Genomic DNA, 20,681 nt, shown 5'->3' with positions numbered 1-20,681 from the left:
TTTTAGCAATCTACCGTCCCACAAAATTTCAAAAATGATATCTCAAAAACCAGACTGCTAACAAACAGACGGACAGACAAACAAACGCAATTGATTACATACTCCCTCGCTTTAGCTGGAGAACAATACATCCTGATGGACACAGGACAGAAATTGACAGAGGACAATAGAAACACCATTTAAAAAAATATTTTAATTAAGAACAAGAATAAAATATATAAATATTAACAATACAAATAAGATTACGGCTATTTACTCACACTGAAGTAGCCCACATTAACAATGACATTTGGATGAAGAATGAATTTTCCATGTTTTGGTTTGCTCTTAATTTCTTCATCCAGACATACCTTAAAGATATAATTATAGACTCATAACCAAAGTTATGCGAAACAAAAGACCTAATTAAAATAAGTTAAAATATATAATTGTGCAGATTTTTGCAAAGTTGGGTTTTTACTTTCTCAGCACGACACACTCTCTTACACCAGTTACTGTATATCCAAAAATGTATTCTCAGTGCCAACTATGTGCCTCTGATAGAAACCTTTCACCCTATTTTCTAAGTAAACCGGTGGCTGTAAAATTAAAGGAAAAACAACAGAAAAATACACAAAATATGTAATTTTATATTACCCAAGGCAGACTAACTGTTTATAAAATGGCTCTGTTATGATACCATATGGGATTCACAATCGTTTACCCAAAGTTAAAACTACCCGGAGAAAGATAGTTAATAGGTGTCATTACACAATGACTATATTAGTCTTATAAAAATACAAAAAAATAAAAATAAGACTGTTGCTGAGCTAGTGTCTCTAAGGCTGGTTTTATGGTCACAAATGTGTCCATCTGCGTACAGCTTTTGGTCAAGCAGGGGGGTTTTCCCCCACCCAAGACGCTCTCCCGTGCAGTCCTTTGAGATCTGGACTGCGCGTCGCTGTAAGTGGATGATATTTGCAACTGCAGAATGCTGACTGGTTGACAAGTGGGCTGGACTAGAGAAGGGAGCAATAGAAGAGTTCACCAGGAATGGGAGAACCTCGAAAAATGACTAAAAAAATAAAGCACGAATAGCACAGACAGTGGCTGCAGTGATATTTTCATAGTTTTTAACACTCGGTTTCACTTCAGCTCTCTGTATGTAAAAAATTCGCTCACAGACAAACAAAAGTAGCCTGCACAATGGCGGTAACATACACTGCCTCCATCTGACAACAGCGCTCACTGCAGGTGGACGGGCAGTCCCTGGATTGGCTCACGCTACCTCTGCTCAACCATAAAACCAAGTTAAACTTAGGAAGCTGTACTAAAGCTAAATGTCAATATTAGCATGCTAACCAATATGTTTATATATATTTACATTAATTTGGTGTGTCAGAATGCTAACTATGTATGTTAACATTCTAGCTAATATATTTATGCTTATGTGTTAATTTGGTAATTAGCAAGCTAACTAAGGCGTTAACCATATGTTTGTGTGTCAATTAGGTGATTTAGCATCCTAACTTATGTCTTAACCACATTTTTGGATGTCAATTTAATGTGTCAGAATGCTAACTAATGTGTTAACCATATATTCACGTTAGTTTGGTGTGTTAGCATGCCAGTATTTGGCATTAAAGCTACACTGGAATGTCTTTAGTTTTACTGGTGCTTTGACAGAAATTAGACTAACATAAAATATACAATAAACATTGACAGCAATGCATAAATGTAGAAGAATAATACATCTGTATAGTTCTGAAAGAAAAATCAAAACAACAAACACAAATAATGAACTGACAATCACTGAGGGATTTTTCTGGTTCAGTAGACAGAGCTGGTCTAGTTTTAGCTTTAATTAAGGATCTATCTGTCTATCTTTGTAATTGCTGTTGTGCTATATCCATACAGACTGTATATGAGAGATGGATGTAACCTCCGAATTTGAAATTTGAAGCCAAAACCAGTGTTGCCAACTCCTCAGTAAGGAAAATCGCTATTGGCTGTCCTAAAAGTTGCTAGAAGTTGCTAAATAACGTCATTGCCTAATTTGCACAATTGGTCATGCTTATGTAATTGTAACCTATTTCGTAGGAGAGAGAAATATCGTGGAAGAGACAGAGTGAGTAAAAAACACAATAAATGAATTTAGAATATATTTAGAACTACAAATTAAATTTCTTTTAGCAATTATTGTTTTTTTTATGTCACAATTCTAACCCACCTCCTGTATCAGGGCTGGGTACTGGCAAAAGTGACCCAAAATAGGCACTCTGGCAGAATTACTTTGTGTGTGTGTGTTTTTAAGTAGTTTTAAACTTTGTGATTTGCAAAAAGTTGGAGTAAAAGAACTGACTGTGTTCAGTCACTCATGCGCGATTCATTTGCAGTTTTGGAGGCGTAGGGGGTCAACATCTCCTGCTCTGGCAGCAGCTGGGTTGCGACTGCTGCGTGACAACAATCTGTCACCTGTGAGCGCTTTGGCACAGGCGAGGTGCCTATGGTGGCATCCGCTGCTTGTTGAGAGAAAGAGTGATACGTGCTTTCACGTCAAAAAGTGGTTCTAAGTCTTCCTAATAACACCACCAAAAGTCGCCAGATTTGTCGCTAGTCGCTTTTTAGAAAAAAAGATGCTAAGGGGGTCTGAAAACTCGCTAAATATAGTGACAAAGTCGCTAAGTTGGCAACACTGGCCAAAACTGAGTGTACAATATTCAAATTTTCTCAGCTAAATCCACTTCACCTTCATTGGTTCTGATTAAGAAAACAAACAAACCACAAACCAATGGATGATGTCACAGTTGCTAAAATCCATCTTTTACATAGAGTCTATAGTCACACGAGAAAATGAATAACAACTCTGTGAGAAAACTATGGTGAAATGCAAAACTGAGAGATTTCTAGTTTGTTGATTGCTGCTCCAAAATCAGATCAGACAGCACGTTGATGTCCGTCTCTGCCGAGTGGCACTGCAGCACCAGCGTCACCATGTTGTCCTGATTAGGGAAAACCTGACAGAGCTGCTCTCTCAGGTTGGCTGTTTCGTCAGGGCTCCTCTCGGCCCGGACCCCCTGGCCATGACCTGTAGCACCATACTGCTTCTGCTTCTGTCCCATGTCCCATCCCTTACCTTGCCCCCTCCCTCTACCCCTACCGCCTGCTCCCAAAGCGTCCAGTGCGCCCCCTAGCGTTCGGTCACGGAAGTTGATGACCTCTGTTTGGGAGCGGGGCTGTTTGGAGGAACTGAAAGATGAGGCCGAACCAGCAAAAGAGTGATTTCCTGGATTTGGACTCCTGAAAGATGTTTAGACGGAAAATGAAGCATCATGCGAAATTATTCTCAAAGGATTGGATAAGATCGGATATCTTGGGTCTGTTACCTATGCTCTGAACGCAGGAAGTCATCCAGGTGAGGCCCTCCTCTTCCAAGAGGGTCATCAGGGACCATGAAGTGATCCCCGACAAAAGTGTACTGAAGAAGACTGGACAAGCAGCAACAGATCACAGAGGAAAAATGTATTTAGTGAAAAACATTGTGCAGGGTATTGACAGTATTTTCTGTCAACCCAACGTTTTGGATCTTTTAGATAAAAATGGACAAAAACGTCCAGAGACTGATTTTTTATTAAATGTGGTAAAAATGAGTGAAACCATTTCAGTGCAAATCAAAATTTCAGTCCCCCTGACTGCGCAGCACTGCCCTACCTCTTTTTAATGATGTCCCTCCATACGGGGGACTCGTCCAAGAGGTCCCTCAGGTTGTCGTTGGTCACGATCACTCCGCCTGTCTTCTGTGCGTGCTGCAGTATCATTCTGCATAAACACAAAGACATGGGTATCAGTTTTTGGCTTATCTGAACTGTATCCAGATAGACTGGAGTGTGTACAGCAACAAAACCACATGAAATGTGATGGGTTGTGTAAACAAAACAATATCTGAGTGTCTTGTACCTGTCATCATACGAGCTGATCCTCTTGCCTTGGACCTCTCTGGATGGCGTGTAGGAGAGCAGGCCCAGCTGCTGCAGCTCTGTCAGATAGTGCTTCTCTGAGAGACAGACAAACAACACTTTGTTTACGAAGCAGTCTGCTATGAGGGGAAACACCCACACGCATGCTGAAAGCTCACAAGAAGTCTGCATTCACCAAGCATGACTTGTTTTCTCGTTTGAAGTCTTTTGCAGAATCCAGAGTTAGCAGGAGCAAGGAGCAAACACGCACAACAATGGGGTCACAGCCTGACCCCAATGAGATGCTAGCTACACACTCATAGAGCGGAAGTTATAGCCATGAAGTAGAATTTTTGGAATTAAACCTTTTAGTGAAATATTTTCTAAAGCTGCAGTTTCAATCACTCATTTAAATTGAGCTTCATCAACAGTAAAGCTTTGTTTTTATTAACTGAGTTTAACACATTTGCTTAGCAAGCACAAGTTGCTGGTTCGATTGTGATAGCAGGTTTTTGCCACTGTGGGTTTCCCAACACACAAACACTTGGACACAGTGCTTGGCTTTGCCTGTGTTCTTTATTTTCTTGTTGACTTCCACTTTTTAAAGTTGTCTTCTCAAATAATGCCCAGTTTTCGCTCAGTCCTTCTGGCTTCTCCAGCTGCCACCCGTGAGGTTCTCTCCCAGCCCGAGGATGCTACTGTGTTAAATGGGACACCGAAAATGCATACTAGTCTCTCCTGGCACTGCCCCCTGAAACCTCTGCTCTACAGCTGAGCTAAAATCTCACTCCACTGCCACGAGATTAAGTAGCAGCCAGGTGCTTCTAATTAAGCGCACTCGATTGACTGTTCCTCAACAAGTGTGGGCAGTTTTCTCACCTGACGCAGCCACAGTCTTCCCAAGTCTTCCCCTCCCACAGTCATCCTAATTTACAGCAAGGTCAGACTGTTTTATTCTGTGCGCAAACTTCCTTAATAAGTTCTGTCGCAAAACACACTGCCCAACATGGGGCTCAAACCCAGGACCCCGAGATTAGCCAGGCATCCACTTATGATGACAAAAATGTAATGACTTGAATAACATTCAGATTTATCCAGAGAAACTGTATAAAAAACACACACAAAAAAACCAACCAATGGCTACATCTCAGACTCTACAGGGCTCAGTTAGCAAGTTCGTGACAGCACAGTTAGAAAAAGACTAAATAAGTATGGCTTGTTTTCTAAGGGCGGCCAGAAGAAAGACTCTTCTCTCTAAAAAGAACATGACAGCACAGCTTAGATTTAAAAGGCTACATCTGAAAAAACAACAAGATTTCTGGTGTAGATGCTAATATAATACCATAATGCACAGCATGGGGTTGGCTGTAGCCCAGGAGGTAGAGCAGCTCATCTGCTAATATCCTGGATGCTAACATCCATAGATAGATGCATCCATTGGAGTATGAATGCATGTGAATGTTAGATAGAAAGCACTTGCAGCAAATCTACAACAAAATAGTTGAAAAAGAAAAAAATCAAGGTGCTGTGAAAAAACTCCAGACTTTAACCCGACTGAAATGTTGTGAATAGACCTTAACAGAGCTGTGCATCAACTCATGCCTGAAAACCTCAACGAACTGAAGCAATTTTGTAACGTGGGCCAAAATTCCTCCACAATGATATGAGAGACTGATAAAGTCAACAATTCATTGGGTGTACCTAATTATTCACACAGTCATGTGAAAGACTTTCTTTTTCACATGTCTGTAAGTCAAAACTTAAACCAAGTATATTCCAGTAATAAAAAAAACTGCTCACGTTTCCTGCTGTGTGCTACGTGTGAGAGAAGAGAACATCATTATGTGATAACTTTATGACACTCTCCTGACACTGACAAGAGTTCAATTTCAGCAACACATTAAGTTTTAAAGCGTTACCTTTGACCCTGGGGTCGCTCTTTTGCCTCCACTGTGGAATTAGGGCGCTGATTTGACGATGGCCTCTGTCCCAGAAGTGCTGTACAGCCAGAGCGATTCCCCGACAGGAGAAGAAATGACCGAGTCCGTGACTGTGGAAAAACGAAGATTGCCATTAAAATGTTACAAATAATGCTTCATATGGTCACAGTTCACTGGACTTTCTTTCTCTTTTATCACTATGTGTGTCTCCAACAAACATTAACATTGAAGTTGAAGTGCAGTGAAGAATAATATGCTGACTTCCAGTTCTTGGAACCACTGACCTTTGATGATTGTGCTGTCCAATCAAAAACAACAGTTAAAAACACATCTAAGAGGAACTAGGCTACATGTCACTTTGCTAATCACGAGATAGTTCCTAATCCCCTGCAGTATCGGACCCTATCACCCCTTTGTTTGACATCTGTATCTCTGATTATATGTTGCACTTATATTTTCCACCAGAATAACCCTTCAAGTTGGATTTTCCACTTGAAAAGTCAGAGAAGGCCCACCAAACCAGACTTCCCAATCCAGGATGGCAAAACAGTAGTGAAACTGCAAAACTAGCACTCGCTATTACCACTATCGTGTATTTGTGGTTCACCAAATAAGCCATACGAAGAGCATCAGGTTTTACCCATGCAGTTCCAAAAACCAAAATGTGTTGCTACGTCCCTCTGCAGCCCCTAATCTCCTCCGTGTGTTCAGCTGGTGGTAATTGGCCACACCTAGTCAGGTGTTGATAAAAGCATATCTGAGGCAGGCTTTCAAAAAGCCTCACCAGCCGTGCCTTGGTGGTACCAGCCATGTTAGCCAACCTGCTATGCATTTTAGGATTAAAACCTCTTCTCACCTACAATCTGGTATTCGTCTCCTCTCTTTTTTGTTGCGGCTTTTGAGCCGGGTCGTAACAGTGTAACACGGTCAAATCGGGACCAGGTCTGAGGTAAAAATGACGGCAGCATATGCATTTGTTGATGGTACCTACTCTTACCCATCAAACCCTTTAAAAAAAAAACTGTTCAGGACCTACATGCATTGATCTCTGTTCCTTCCCTTCGCTTTGTGTTTCTGTGTAAGCGTCATGCTTCGCCAATAGTTCTGGTTTATCTTCCTGCTCACACTTGATGGGTAGGTAAGCCCATCACAGACTACAATTATTAATGAACACACTGCCATCACAACTTTATAAATCTTTAAACAGAGTCTACACATCAGCCACAGGTTTTCCTTTACCATCTATTACAGGCTACGTCCACACGTACCCGGGTATTTTTGAAAACGCAGATTTTTCTATGCGTTTGCACCTTCCGTCCACACGTAAACGGCGTTTTTGGTCACTGAAAATGGAGATTTTTAAAAACTCCGGCCAGGGTGGATATTTTCGAAAACTCCGTTTTTGCATTTACGTGTGGACGAGAAAAACGGAGAAAACGCAGCGTCAAAGGTGTGCGCCTTTTTTGATGTCACACTGTGCGCCACGTTATTGTTTCGGTGAAATTAATTTCTACAATAGTATTACTGTTAATTGTACTCTCTGCAGTGTTTAAATGCATACATATACACACACAGTTACTGTCCCTCCACACATACGACTCGGTTCTGCTTCTATGCCCCAGCTTTGTTTACTTCCTCCCACCGAGGCTTCTAGACTTCTGATTGGCCAACATTTCTACACGGTTAGGATTATATCGCCACCTGTTGCTTTGGCATGTTCCTAGCAGCGTTTTCCTTCATTTCTGCATTTACGTGCGGACGGGATTATTTTTTAAAACGAAAACGGAAAATCTCCGTTTTCAAAAATACCCGTGTATGTGTGGACGTAGCCACAATCAGGAAAATACACTCACCATTCCTGGAAAGTTTACAGAGGCCCACTGCAGCATGGGTATCTTATTAATGCACAATTCCATCGTTATAACATGTTTAAATGTTTAAACATGCACTCAACTAATCATGCACATTCATAAACTGTGGCATAATGTACCACTAAGCTGGAGTAATAACTATATCTTTCCTTTTAAGCTTTTACTTTTAAAGCAAAAGGACACAAAGAGTAGATCCTCATTTCTAAATATGTTTTCAAATTCTCAAGAAGTCCTTCACATTTGGCCTAACAGGACTATCTATATTTCCTGTTCTCATATTTCCTTCTCATAAACACCCCAGCAAAATAAATCTTCTACTCTATTGTATACTTTACCGCATTTTCCCAGTATGACCTTTATTTGCTGTAATTCTTACCTCATAGCCACGTTACTCCCATCAATTATGATCGTCCTCAGTGTTGGGTCTCCGGGCTGGTCTGTCAGCTTGAGTTCAAAGGGGATCTGCAGGCTCTCCAAGAATCGCTGCTCTCCTGTCACCACCACTGAAGGAGTAGACGCGAAACCCCGTTTGTCCCTCGCTCTGGTGGGAGACGAGTCCTTCGTGCCAGGGAATAAAGGCTGAGGAGCTTGAAGGGCTTGCTTAAAGGAGTGCTTTGAGCCATTGTTCTGAGCATGATGATTCTGTTTTGTGGGAGATGGATTAGGCAAGTAGCTGGTGTTGCCTTGTTGCTTATGAGATTGGAAATTGGTGAGCTGAGGATCCATGGATGAGGCATAAGTAGGCATTGGTGGCCCTTTGACCCCAGGTAGGATGATGTGGTGAGGAGTTTGTGACTTTGAAGGCTGGTGTTGCTTTTGCTGTGAGGTGTACAAGGTCACCGGCGACTGCTGGGGTTCATTATTCCAAATATCTCGTCCCTCAATAGGGACACTACTATCCATCCTTGACACCCTTATCTTTTCCCGCCCATCGAATTCTCTCTCTTCTGGAGGTTTATAAGGCTGAAGTTCTGGTATTATTTGAAGTTTTGACCCGCCAGTGTCCAAGACCACATCATCCATCTCTCTCGGTCCTTCTCTGAAGGCTCCTGCCTCTTTGACTCCCTCTTTCTGCAGCTGCAGGAGCAGCTGGTGAGTCGATCCATCAGGCAACAAGTTGTACAGTTTGGTTACGTTCTGCTCGGGGTACCCACAGCTGGCTGCCGCTTTCTTCAACACCCCCAGCACAAAGTCTTCCTCTTGCTCTTTATTCATTACGTCTGTGCTGACTTTTCCCTGATTGTGTCTTGCATCCCCTGTTGCATCTTCCCCCTCTCGTCCTTCTTCAGTTTCTCCATCGCTACGTATGGCTCCACCGCCTCCTGCTATTTCTCCCCCATCTTCTCTGTGTTCTGTCTCACAGGGTCGGTTTTTCTCTGTCTGATTCATGTCGACAGCGTCTTCCCTCTTTGGGTTTGGGAGAACCCGATTTCTCTGCTCTTGGTCACTGCGGTCCTGCTCCTGTTGAACTAAGTCCAGAATCTGCGACGCCTCTTTAGGTCCTGTTCTGGCAAGCACTCGTTTCACAACCTCCTCTGTGTATCCCATGGCGGTAAAGAATTTCAAAAGAAGCCAAAACTCCTTGTTTCCCATCGACAGCTGCAACTCCTGCTCTTTTTCCTTCCCGGATGCTGTTGCTTGGCCCAAGTGCTCTTCTCCCACCTCCTGTGGTGAATGCGTGGGTCTTTCCTCAGCACCCTCTGCCCGCCCTCGGGTGCCTGCAGACATGGAAAAAGCCTGGAAGGAGTCTTTATTTGCAAAGTCATTTCCTGCGCCTGCAGCCATCCCTTCAGCCCATCGCTCAGTAGTGGTAGAAGAATCAGGGACTGTTTGCATTAGGGCACTGGGTATTTTAGACCTATCCTCTGAATCCCCATGTGGCCTTGCCTCTGTATTTACATCAGTCAGTGATGAACTAGGGCTTGATCCAAGTCCCGTTTCTTTCACCAAGTCCAACAGGATTTCCTTTACTGATCCTGGCAGCACAAGAAGATCCAGGATGTGCCTGTCTTCCCACTTCTCCACCAGAGTTTTAAAGGCCCGTCGTGAATCCAGGGACTCACCTGAGCCTCCGTCCCCCATGCGCTTGGACTGTGTGCCCTCATACCTCTCTACCAGGTCTGTAATAAGAGAGTAGGCTCGCACCACCGGCTCCACCAGGCCAGATATGAGCAGGAATCCTGGAGAGCCGACCTGATTTGGTAGGAGAAAGACAGAAAGGCATTAATCAGAGTTCTACCAATGACTGAAAAATAATAATGTAACAGATCATTTAGACCAAAAAAGACCAAAACAAAAGAATAAAAGAGTTCTACTTAAACAGATCAATGTTTAATTTATTTATTTTGCCTTTGCTGTTTCCTTTAATGGATTGTGGACCAACTGTTAATTTTCAGGTCTTGTATCCACTGACCATTATATCACACAATGCAAGAAAATTCAATAAAAACTTAATAGAAAGACAAATCATTGTCTGACAGTATCCAATGAGTATTTCAGTATTTGCATTTCAACATAAACCATCACTACTTGAAAGACTGGATGATTCACCTGAGTGCAACCAAAACCTGACTATAAGCAGACTCCAAACAGAGTAAATACCATTCTCGCCTACAAATTTGAGAAAATAAAAAAGGAAGCAGGATGGTGACAGCTGTAATGGTAAAGTTAAGTCATGGAATTATGAACCCATGGGAGAGGCCAATGGTAGGTGTCAGGGTGGCAACGTTTTCATTACAGTCTATGGCTTCTCCAGGTGCGGAAATCTGCCAATGCAGTTATATACACTTACAGGGCACTTTGTTAGGTACACTTGTTCAACTGTTCATTAAAGCAGATGTCTAATCAGCCAGTCACATGGCAACAACTCGATGCATTTAGGCATGTAGAAGATGACCCATTCAAGTTCAAACCAAGCATCAACCAAACAAGTGATTTTGAATGTGCATGGATATTGGTGCTAGTGGTTTGAAAAGCCAGATGTCAGAGGAGAATGGCCAGACGACCTCAAGCTCATAGTAAAGCAAAAGTGCACCATATGGACAAAACTACTGGGCCACATCTCCTCCGGTCCTGCGTGGACATGGAATTATCAGGTAGTCACCCATAAAACTCACTCCTTAAGCCTTAATTTAAACATTTACACACATTAAAATTGGGACCTCAAAATATTCTTACTGGAGTTTCCTCTTAAGTAAGATTATTAAGATACATTCCAAGAAATTTACGGGCAACAAATCATACTGAAAAAGAAAGTTGTCAGAATGCAGAGTTGCATTTTTACGTTCTATAAGTCGTCTTAAGAATAGACCAGAAGTTCCCAAAAACTGTTTCACGGTCTTAGTTTTGAAGGCAGTTTTTAACTTGTCGAAGGCGTGTGACACATTTCCATCTGATGGCGTAAAACTGATATTGACTAATAATGTGATTTCTTATTGGAATAACAGGACTGTAATCTCTTGATATCACACTATTAGTCACTTTGTTGCATCATCAGTGAATAATGGCACACTAAGCTTGTTAATGTATTACACCCTTTAAACCTTTTTTACTTTCATTTAATGTGTTTTTTTCATTATAAGTCTCTGAGACCCAGAAATGAACTTCTGTACACTCCCAATGGGTTCTAGATTTCATGACTAGAGAAAATCCATAACAAATTGAAACTGGTGAACACAATTCTTGTTTTTAAGTCATTAAAGATTATGTATGCTGTGCTTATCCCACCCTGGAAAAAGAACACTTCAAAGAAATCATTAAATGCCCCAAATGACCATGACATTAATACCCATAATTATATGCACATCAGTTGTGTCACATTGGTTGCTACCCGTTAAAAATTGGGCAATGACAAACTGAAAGGCTTTAAAACAGATCAGGTATTGTTTATAAGGACGATTTCTTTGCTTATTTGGGGCAAAAGTGGAAATAAATACAAAAAAAGAAAAAAACTGTTGTTATTTTAATATCGATATTAGCTCAGATTTCTACAATTCGTGCATCCTTAATAAAAATATCTATTCAGTAATGATGAAGTTATTAAAAGGTTAGAGAACCAATGTAGTAGACAAACAAAGGTGTAACAAATGCCTCTGTATAGTAACTATTACTGTGAAACCGGCCTGTTGCTGAGCTCTTACCACTATATGTGCTGAGGTGCTTTTGATCAGGCTGTCCATGAACAGGCCTTTGGCTCCGCAGAAGACACAGTGAAGCACCCCAGGATACTTAATCTCCTGCTGTTCCTCCTGGTTCACAACTCCTTTCACAAATAACTGAAAAAAATAAACAAAAAAACAAAATAGTGTTATTAAACTTTAGTAATTATGAAAAAGAAGCTCCATGGGAAGAGCCAGAGTTGAATGCTCTGTCCATGCATCGTGCTGGGAATATTTAAGGTTTTGATTATTTTCTACACTTAGAGAGAAAGGTGGAAGTTCAGAGACACCAAAGGACTGACTGCACGAGAACGGTCGGTCCACTTCCTAGCCGGATGTGTCTAGGTATTGTGTACTACTTAGTGGATAACATGGATAAATTTGTGTTTATCTGGGAAATACTTTACATTTTTTAAAGCATATCTAGCTACGCGAAGGCGTTTAGCTCAAACATGCAGTCAGATTGAGGTCAGATCACGTTCTCACCATAAACACGCTTTGTAGTCTGTTTGGGACTGAGCCAAGACCACCTCCTCTAAATGGTCTCGGTGCAGTTGTTTTGCTGTGATCACCGTGTTCACATCTGTACAAACGAATCGCACCGAGGGGAAAAACAAACCAGAGTTCGATTTAATCGTCTCACAACAGAAGCACAAGCAGCGCTCCAGTGTCGTTTTGGCTGATGATGAACCTCTAGATTTGTAACCTCGTACCATTTGCTGTTGCTGCAAAAGCTGTGGCGAGCATAAATTGCTGTGGCTGTGTGATGATGTCACCGTTGGCGCACAATGAAACCGATGCGGTGGGTACGAATGACTGAACCCTGACCCCACTGAAGTCCATCCACAGGAGATCCATCTCCCCCTATTTGTGCTAAAGTTTCAAAGTCTGCAACGTCCACGCTCTAATCTAGCTGCGGACGTTAAAGAAAGCAGGAAAGGTAATAAGTAGTTTATTATAGTTTATGTTTATAAAATCATCTGGCTGACAGCAGCTGCAGCAGATCCACTGACTGACACTCTATCTCCACCTCTGTTGGTCATTTTTACACATACTATTCTCGTTTGAACATCCACAGCTTCGGTCTGCACATGAAGGAGAATTTTTTTTAGACACAGCTAAAACAGGACAGTAAAACAATATAAAAATAAATAAAACACAATACACTGACATATCACTCAGTCAAGCTGATAATTGCGTCTCCCAAAATGGCCTTTAGCAAAGAGGAAGTCCACCTACGTAGGGTTTGCATGTCTTCTCAAACTGCCTATATGCCCGACAATGGTGTGATTACAGCTGCTACTGTTACACTACAGCGACTGACTTTGCAGTGCATCAGTCTGGTAGTCTTTGTATGAGTGAACGAATCTTTCTGACTGCATGTGTCAACAGGCGCTTGCATATGTGGACTGAAACCTAACGGGTGAAACAACACTTAAAAAACTTTGATGAGTCATTACCTGGGAATGGTCCCTTAACACTCAGTAGACTGTAGACACAAAAAAACCCAACTAAATTTACAGCTGGATTAATGACAAAAGTGGGTTAGCCCTGCATGAGGATGCAGAGATATGGTGCACAATGGAGAAAGTGGGGCGGTCGACGATACTGAAATAACAGTAAAATCAGAATGATTGCAGAGGAAACTTGTTTACTTGAGTGATTAGGTAAAAAAAAAAAAGCCAAAAACTGGCTTGGGCGGCCCCTGAGATAAAGGCTGTGATTCGGATAAAGAAGAAAAGATTTCCCGTGAAAGTTGATGCAAGAAAGATTAAACACTAAAAGAAAAAGAAAAGGCCTCCTGATCTGACAGATCGTGATGAGAAGCTCAAAGTAACGAACGGGCAAATATTCCTTAAAAGGGATATTGCCGAGAAATGAGAATAGGGGTGATGAAAGCGCTTCAGTTTCACAGCTCTTAAATAATTTCCAGCTACCGTACGCAAATATTTGACTACTCACTTTATCTCGCACCTCCCTCCTGCTTGATTAGCAGCAGCGAGGTGTGCTTTTTGGACATTTTGATCTTTCTCTGGCTCTCTTTGCAGTACTTCTAAGTAAGTCACAGCACATACATTAATTCAGTTCAGTTTTATTAATATGGAGCCAAATCACAACAACAGTGGCCTCAAGACTCTTTATATTGTAATGTAAAGATGATACAATAATAGAAAGAAACACGTAACTAAGGTCACCTGATCCAGCTCTAAATAGAAGGTGTATAATTCATCACAATGAGTTTGTTGAGGTTATAAAGCAAATATGGGTCACCGTCACGCCCCACCCACCGTCACGCCCCTCCCACCGTCACGCCCCTCTCACCGTCACGCCCCTCCCACTCTGGTAACAGAGTGGCGCTTGAGCTATCAGCTGATGATTACTACTTAACTGCTAAAGCTTCCCATAAATGGTATTCTGACTTGTTTTCTTTCACTGCTGTGGCAACTTTTTAAACTAAAGCCTAAAATCAATGCAGTAACACTGGATAAGGAAAAGTTAGCACCACTAATGTGAACTCATCTTGTCAGATGGGACGAGTTCAGTTACCAGTTAGAATTACTGATAAGTGAAACTGGACTTGGCCAGAGGTTACTGCAGTGAGCAACCTCTCGCAAAGTCAACATCCATCATGTTTATGAGCCACACTGCCTAATAACTTATCTCTGTTCTGGACTGATAGGGCATTATAAACAAGAGCAGGGCCTCACCTTGGCGGCTTTCACATTGGCGCTCGGCCCTCGCAGTTTCAGCCATATTTGACCGTTGCTGCCGTGAGGCAAATCGTCCGCCCCGATGCTGAACGCCACACTGAATATCCGCTCCACCGTGCTGTGCAGAGAGGTCAGAGACCCCCGCAGCATCCCGGCGCACGCAAACTCATCCTCCAACTCCGCCTCTCCTCCGCCTCCGTCGCTTCTCTCGTCATCCATCCTTTCTTCTTAAATTGGTGACAGACGGTCGAACATACTGCGAAAAACACATTTCAGTATCCGTCGGGTTAAAAAAGGTTAAAGGAAGAAAACATACAAACTAAGACTGCTGCAGTCAATATCTTAGTTATTAGAGTGTCTGGTGTTTTGGATAACTACAGCTGGCTTTTTTCTAACATGGGTAAAAAGATGTTTACAGTTTTAGAAAGGTGAACTCACTGTGTCCAAAAAAGCATGAGAGATAACCAGGACTCATAGTAGATTTTAACTATCTTTAAGCAGCTCCTGCTGAAAACCAGTTACGAATTTTCCCGTCTAAGGGAAGCTTGTCATTTCCTCTATTTCATTCTGCTGGGAATCTTTCCTGACATCAGCGAAAGACAGGAGATTCAAGTCAGTGCAGCTTTTGCACACCTCAGTCACATGCTGACCTTTTCTCTCTTCCGACCGTAAATGATGTAAAGAAATATCTAAAAATATTTCAATAGTCCAAAGTCTAAACATAATCAGTTTACCATCAAAATAGTTACTGGTTAGTAAATGTTGTCAGCCTATTCCAAGCCTGAAACTGCACATGGAACCTGAGGGTCTTGGCTCACCCAGTTCAGAGTATAGCTTGTGGTTTCAACTGTTAGGCTTCTGAGGTGTAAATCAGCTGGATAACTCTTCTTCTTCCTACTTCAGATGCTCTCTTTAGAGGTTGCCTCCCTCTTTCTGCCTGTTCTCCATCACTATTATCCAAAACGTCCTCTGCGGTCTTCCTCTTTTCCTCCTCTGCTCGTGTCCAAACCATCTCCGCCTTGCCTCCAAACCTCTCAAGCTGAGCTGTCCATGTTTATATACTCATTCCTCATTTATCCATAAAAAGAGGACCTATGAAAACCTAACCCTACCTCAACCTGATGCAGGTCACTAGCATCTATCTTCAACCTAAACATAGAGCCCTACGTCGGGCCTGCGTAGAACCTACAAAATAACTGACACAACCAGGTACCAGCATGTATACCTGTGCGGTTGCAATCACTTAATTTCTAGGGTTTGCCGTTATGACTTGCTTATTGGGTGTAGATTTCAAGCAGACTCAAAAACACAAGTCATAAACATGATGCAATAATTCTGAATAAAATGCAAGTGAAATATATAAAATGAACAGTTCATTTATTTTAAATAATAAGAAATCAAGGAAAATATCCTCACTATTCAAGTACATGTCATTTGGCCAGATTCCAATAAATGTAACAACTACAGTGTACTCAAAATGACATTTACGTGTATATTTTCTGCTCAAGCCTTCTGTTTGCCAGATGTAGCCAATGAGAAGAAAGCTATCCTAAACCGAGGGACGCTCCAATGGCCTGTTATCAATAAACACGGGTATAACTGATGCAAACACGCTCTAGAAGAGTCTAAATATGAAGCTGGAAATAATAGGAGCCCTGTGATACCGAGGCAGTGTTTGAATGCAGCAGGTCTCGGCTGGAGGGGAACCGTTTCCCCTTTTTTTTGTGGAAATACTCATATAGTAACTCACAGTCATCTGCGACAAGTCAAACGGCTAGGGGAACACCCGCTGTAATGCAGGCTTACCTACATTTTAAAGCAGGGGGCACAGAATGAAAGCATTACAAATACTTCTCCGCCACCTTTGTACCTGAAATCATCGGAGTTCATGTAAACAAGACTCATATAGTATTACCAGCTCCATACAAAACATCCGCTTTAATGGCCAAACCGCCACTCCAGCTCCCACCCAGCCAAAGATCTAATTTATAGAAATAAACTGTAATCTAGCAGCAGCCTGTAAACAATGGCCCGATGATTCGGCTCTATTAGGACCTGCGTGAGTGTTTGGGAAACGCTTTTCTATTCTGAATTCCAGGAAACGATCTCGCTTCTCTTAGCGGAACACACAAAAAATGTTTTCTAAACATATAAAAGCATCAAATAATAACGATAACAGTAACGCGTCGGTGTCGTTTTCTTACGTGAGCTCGATCCGTGGCGTTAAAGTTTCGCTTCCAGCAGCGACAGCGGCGGCAGCTCCCCTTCAGTCTTCCGCAACCGTAAAACAAAAACAACTACGCAAGCGGTCCAAAGTTTACCACATGCTCCTCGACGCTCGCTGCTCGGAAGCACAGCTCACAGTCACGTCCCTGTAGCGGCGGCGGCAGCAGGGGCCGGGCGGATGAGGAAGCCAGTGAGCGCCGGGCAGACACATCATACCAACCGGTGAAAACCCCCGAGCACAAAACCGAAACTAAACCAGCTCCGAGCGAGCGAGGCCCGGGTGGTTACCTCTTACTGGGTCGCATGTAGTAACACCCTGATGATAATAACCCTGCCGAGGCCGTGCGCGGCTGCAAGGGAAAATTACCGTACACAGAAAGAATTTACGGTATGCTCCTTTATTGATTCAAATAAAGGAAGGCTCATAGGTTTTGTCTTTTGTTTACGTGAAGCTGGACAAAAATATACGACTGTGTGATTAAACCACGCACCGGAACACGTGTTTTAAAATACATTTAAGTGTTGACTTTTGTCAGAGTCACAATGGAGATAAAGGGGATTTCCACTGACGTCAGAACGGGTTTTTCTGTCGCTCCTTTTCTAGTTTTTCTAAATTTTTTTCACTTTGCTCACTGACAGGCTTTGTAAAGTGGAAAGCTGGGCTGTTTGGTAACGCATTTCTCTTTCAGTAGCTCAAATTTAAAAACAAATATTATTTGTTTTTAAATTTGCAGGTTTTTAATAAAAGTCTCCGTCCACGGTTCGAGGTGGAAAAAAGGGGGATAGTTTGTCTGTCTCGAAGACAGGAAGAGAGCTGCTACCTCCTACACTACATCCGGTGTCAACAAATCCAAAATGAATGACAATGAGCTCATCCCCTTTAAAGCTTTTCTGTGTGGGTAAAGTCTGATTTAGGTCATATCGCTGAGCTGAGGAGCTTCCCTAAAACAAAAGCATACATTTATTATCCCAAAGTCTGGGAAAACTGTGTTTATAAAGGAAGTAAGATCTGCTGAATAGCAGAAAATATGATGAGGTGACAGCTTTACTAATTTTTCTACCATGACATTTATTTAAAAACAAAAACAAGCAAAGAACTTCAACAGCTGTTGTACATAGACCCTTTTTAACCACTCACATGCCATGTCATTAGGTACGCTTGTTCAACCGCTTGTTAGCACAGATGTCTGATCGGCCAATCACTCAGCAGCAGCTAGGTGCATTTATGTGTAGATAATATTGAGACAAATGTCTGAAGTTCAAACTGAGCATCAGAATGAGGAATGAGGAAGAAAGGGGATTTAGGGTGACAGTGAACATGGCATGGTTGTTGGTGCCAGGTTTGTCTGAGTATTTCACCTACTGTATATTTGCACACAACCATCTCTAGTGTTTACAGAGAACCGTCTAAAAAGGGAAAATATCCAGTGAGCGGCAGTTCTGTGTGTGAAAATGCCTTGTTGATGTCGACAGTAACCCAAATAACATCTCGTTACAACCAAGGTGTGCAGAAAAGCATCTTTGGATGCACAGCAGTCTGGTAGCGGACTACAGCAGCAGAAGACCGCAGCGGGTGTCATTCTTGTCAGCTAAAAGCAGGAAACTGAGGCTACAGTTCAAAACTGGAGGAGAGAAGATTGAAAAACATTACCTGCACCGATTAGTCTCAAATTCTCATAGGTTTATGTTTTCCCTTTATTCTGTCATCCCTCTGTTATTTGCTGAGTGACAGCTAACAGCTACCCCTTACTGTACAGCCTCATACATTTCTCTTGCTCGCATTATTTACCTCACAGAATCACTGTTTGACACGTCTTTGGAGTTACCACCAACCATAACCTCATTGTGTGACATAATGAGCTCTGCATACACTAGACGCCCTCATATGATATGTGTTAAGCAGTTCCTGTGGAAGATACTTGTGCATCAACAATTAACTGCCCTTCCAATCATTTTTTCTTCTTTACATCTTGATAAAGTATCAGAAACAACTGAGCATGCTCACTAGATTCTTCCACCCCACAAATGCAACTACATGACTGTATGAAAATCAATGCCTTCCTGCAACACGAAGTGCACGTACACGTGTTGCGTTTATCTCTAATTTATCTCCTGCATGACACGTCACTGAGGAAGACAAACACTTGTTATCAGTGGTTATATCATGTCTGTTCAGAGAATAGTGGTTTATGTTGGTAAGCATCATTTTTGTTTTAGACGTGCTGCGACATTTACCACGTGTTGTGTCATTCTTATGTAGGTTTGATAGCCAGATCAGTTTTTTTAGTTTTACACTGTTTCTGCTCTGTTGTTTAAAGTGAGAGATTAAGTATGGAGGACTGAAACACAGCACAGCAGTGCACATCCTCCTTGTCAGGCCTGCAGACCTGATTAAAATGTTTCCCAAAATCTTGAGTTTCAATCTGAAAATTCTGACTCACAAATAGGGATGGGTATCGTTTAGGTTTTATCCAATACCAGTACCAAACTGGTACTTTTGAAACGGTGCCGGTGCTTAAACAGTGCTCAAACCGGTGCTTAAAGAATGGAGAACACAAAATTGGTCCAAAAACCTCTCATGTTTAGCTGTTTTTTTGTAAAAAGATAACAATGTTAGCCTTTTCTGCAGCTATGGGGCATATATGGTATCATTCTTGGCTGGAAGCAGTGCTTAAACAATGGGAAAAAAAAAACACAAACTTTGTCCAAAAACCTCTCATGTTCAGCTGTTTTTTTGTAAAAAGATAACAATGATGATAACACACCTGCATGCTCAGTACCTGGCTAACACAAAAAGTCTTGAAAAAATGAAAGGTGACAAACAAGGTGATGGTTTTTGTTAGTGAGGAACATTCAGTAGATTCTTTTTCACTGAGGCAGTCTTTGTTTTTCAAGAGCAAACCCTGTTTGAACACTTTTATGTGCAGCTAGTTTCATACTTGAAGGGCTGGCTGTACCCAGCGTGATCGTACACTTTATGAAGGTCAGTTTGAAAAAGCAACCCAAAGATGATCACAGTAGCTGAACTAACAGTTAGAACTTTAACCTGAATAGTTTGCTTGTTTTTTTCTGCTAGACCAGGTTTGTCAAACATAACCCCCGTGGGCCAGAACTGCCTGGACGAAGACTCCAATCCAGTCATGCTACACCAAAACAATTAGCTAATAGATAAACAATTAAAGGACAGAAAAAGGCACTTTTTTTTTTTTTTTTACAATCTGCTATAGAAATTTTAGTCTTTTTTGACAATGGGTCTAAACATAAATCATGTCACTATAGATTAATTTTGCTTTATATCCCTGTATGTGATTGCGATTCAGCATGGCCTTCACTCAACCTGAGTCTGAGTCTGCTCTACAGGACAAGAATGCTCAGCACACACACCCTGATTCTTTAGCATGTGATTGCAGAGCAAATTATCAGTCTTGCTTTCAGGCTTACATCGAATGACAACATGTCAGGTGTGTGTTCAGACACACCTGTAATAAAAAAGAAAGACACAGGAATGTCTGAACTGGGGCAGTGTTGTCATTATTTTAATCATCTGGAAACAAAGCCTGTTGATGCAAACCTATAAACTGTTGTCATTACATAATGACGTGTTTGGCTTTTAATGCCAGTGTTTTTAATTGATCGTGTTACAAAGTTAGGGCTAGTTAACCTGCATCTATAATGTTTAACCAACCTTTAACGAAACTACCCTAAGAAAAAAGAAAAAAAAGCTCAACACAGGACACTATCTTTTCTTACCCGTTTTATTTTTAAATGTATTTTATCTGTATTTACTGGTGGGTGTTTATTCCTTTTAATTTCAGGATTATCTTTACTTCCTGGTCTATAT

At 41.7% G+C, this 20,681-nt stretch overlaps 1 protein-coding gene across 1 annotated transcript; it reads right to left on the bottom strand.

The window, feature by feature from the left end:
* Positions 1-173: 173 nt before the first annotated feature.
* khnyn (KH and NYN domain containing) lies at positions 174-16,914 on the bottom strand. Its single transcript, XM_087835596.1, has 9 exons — positions 16,819-16,914; positions 14,612-14,870; positions 11,886-12,020; positions 8,123-9,939; positions 5,855-5,985; positions 3,937-4,033; positions 3,691-3,798; positions 3,366-3,467; positions 174-3,279 (listed from the first exon to the last, which is right to left on the bottom strand). The coding sequence occupies exons 2-9, from the start codon at positions 14,831-14,833 to the stop codon at positions 2,886-2,888; spliced, it is 3,006 nt and encodes a 1,001-aa protein (XP_087691722.1). The 5' UTR covers positions 14,834-14,870; positions 16,819-16,914; the 3' UTR covers positions 174-2,885.
* Positions 16,915-20,681: the final 3,767 nt, after the last annotated feature.

This window comes from Neolamprologus brichardi, chromosome 3 (assembly GCF_056152115.1).
Source record: "Neolamprologus brichardi isolate AB-2024 chromosome 3, ASM5615211v1, whole genome shotgun sequence".
NCBI classification, from domain to species: domain Eukaryota; kingdom Metazoa; phylum Chordata; class Actinopteri; order Cichliformes; family Cichlidae; genus Neolamprologus; species Neolamprologus brichardi.
This window is presented reverse-complemented; position numbering and strand designations above follow the sequence as displayed.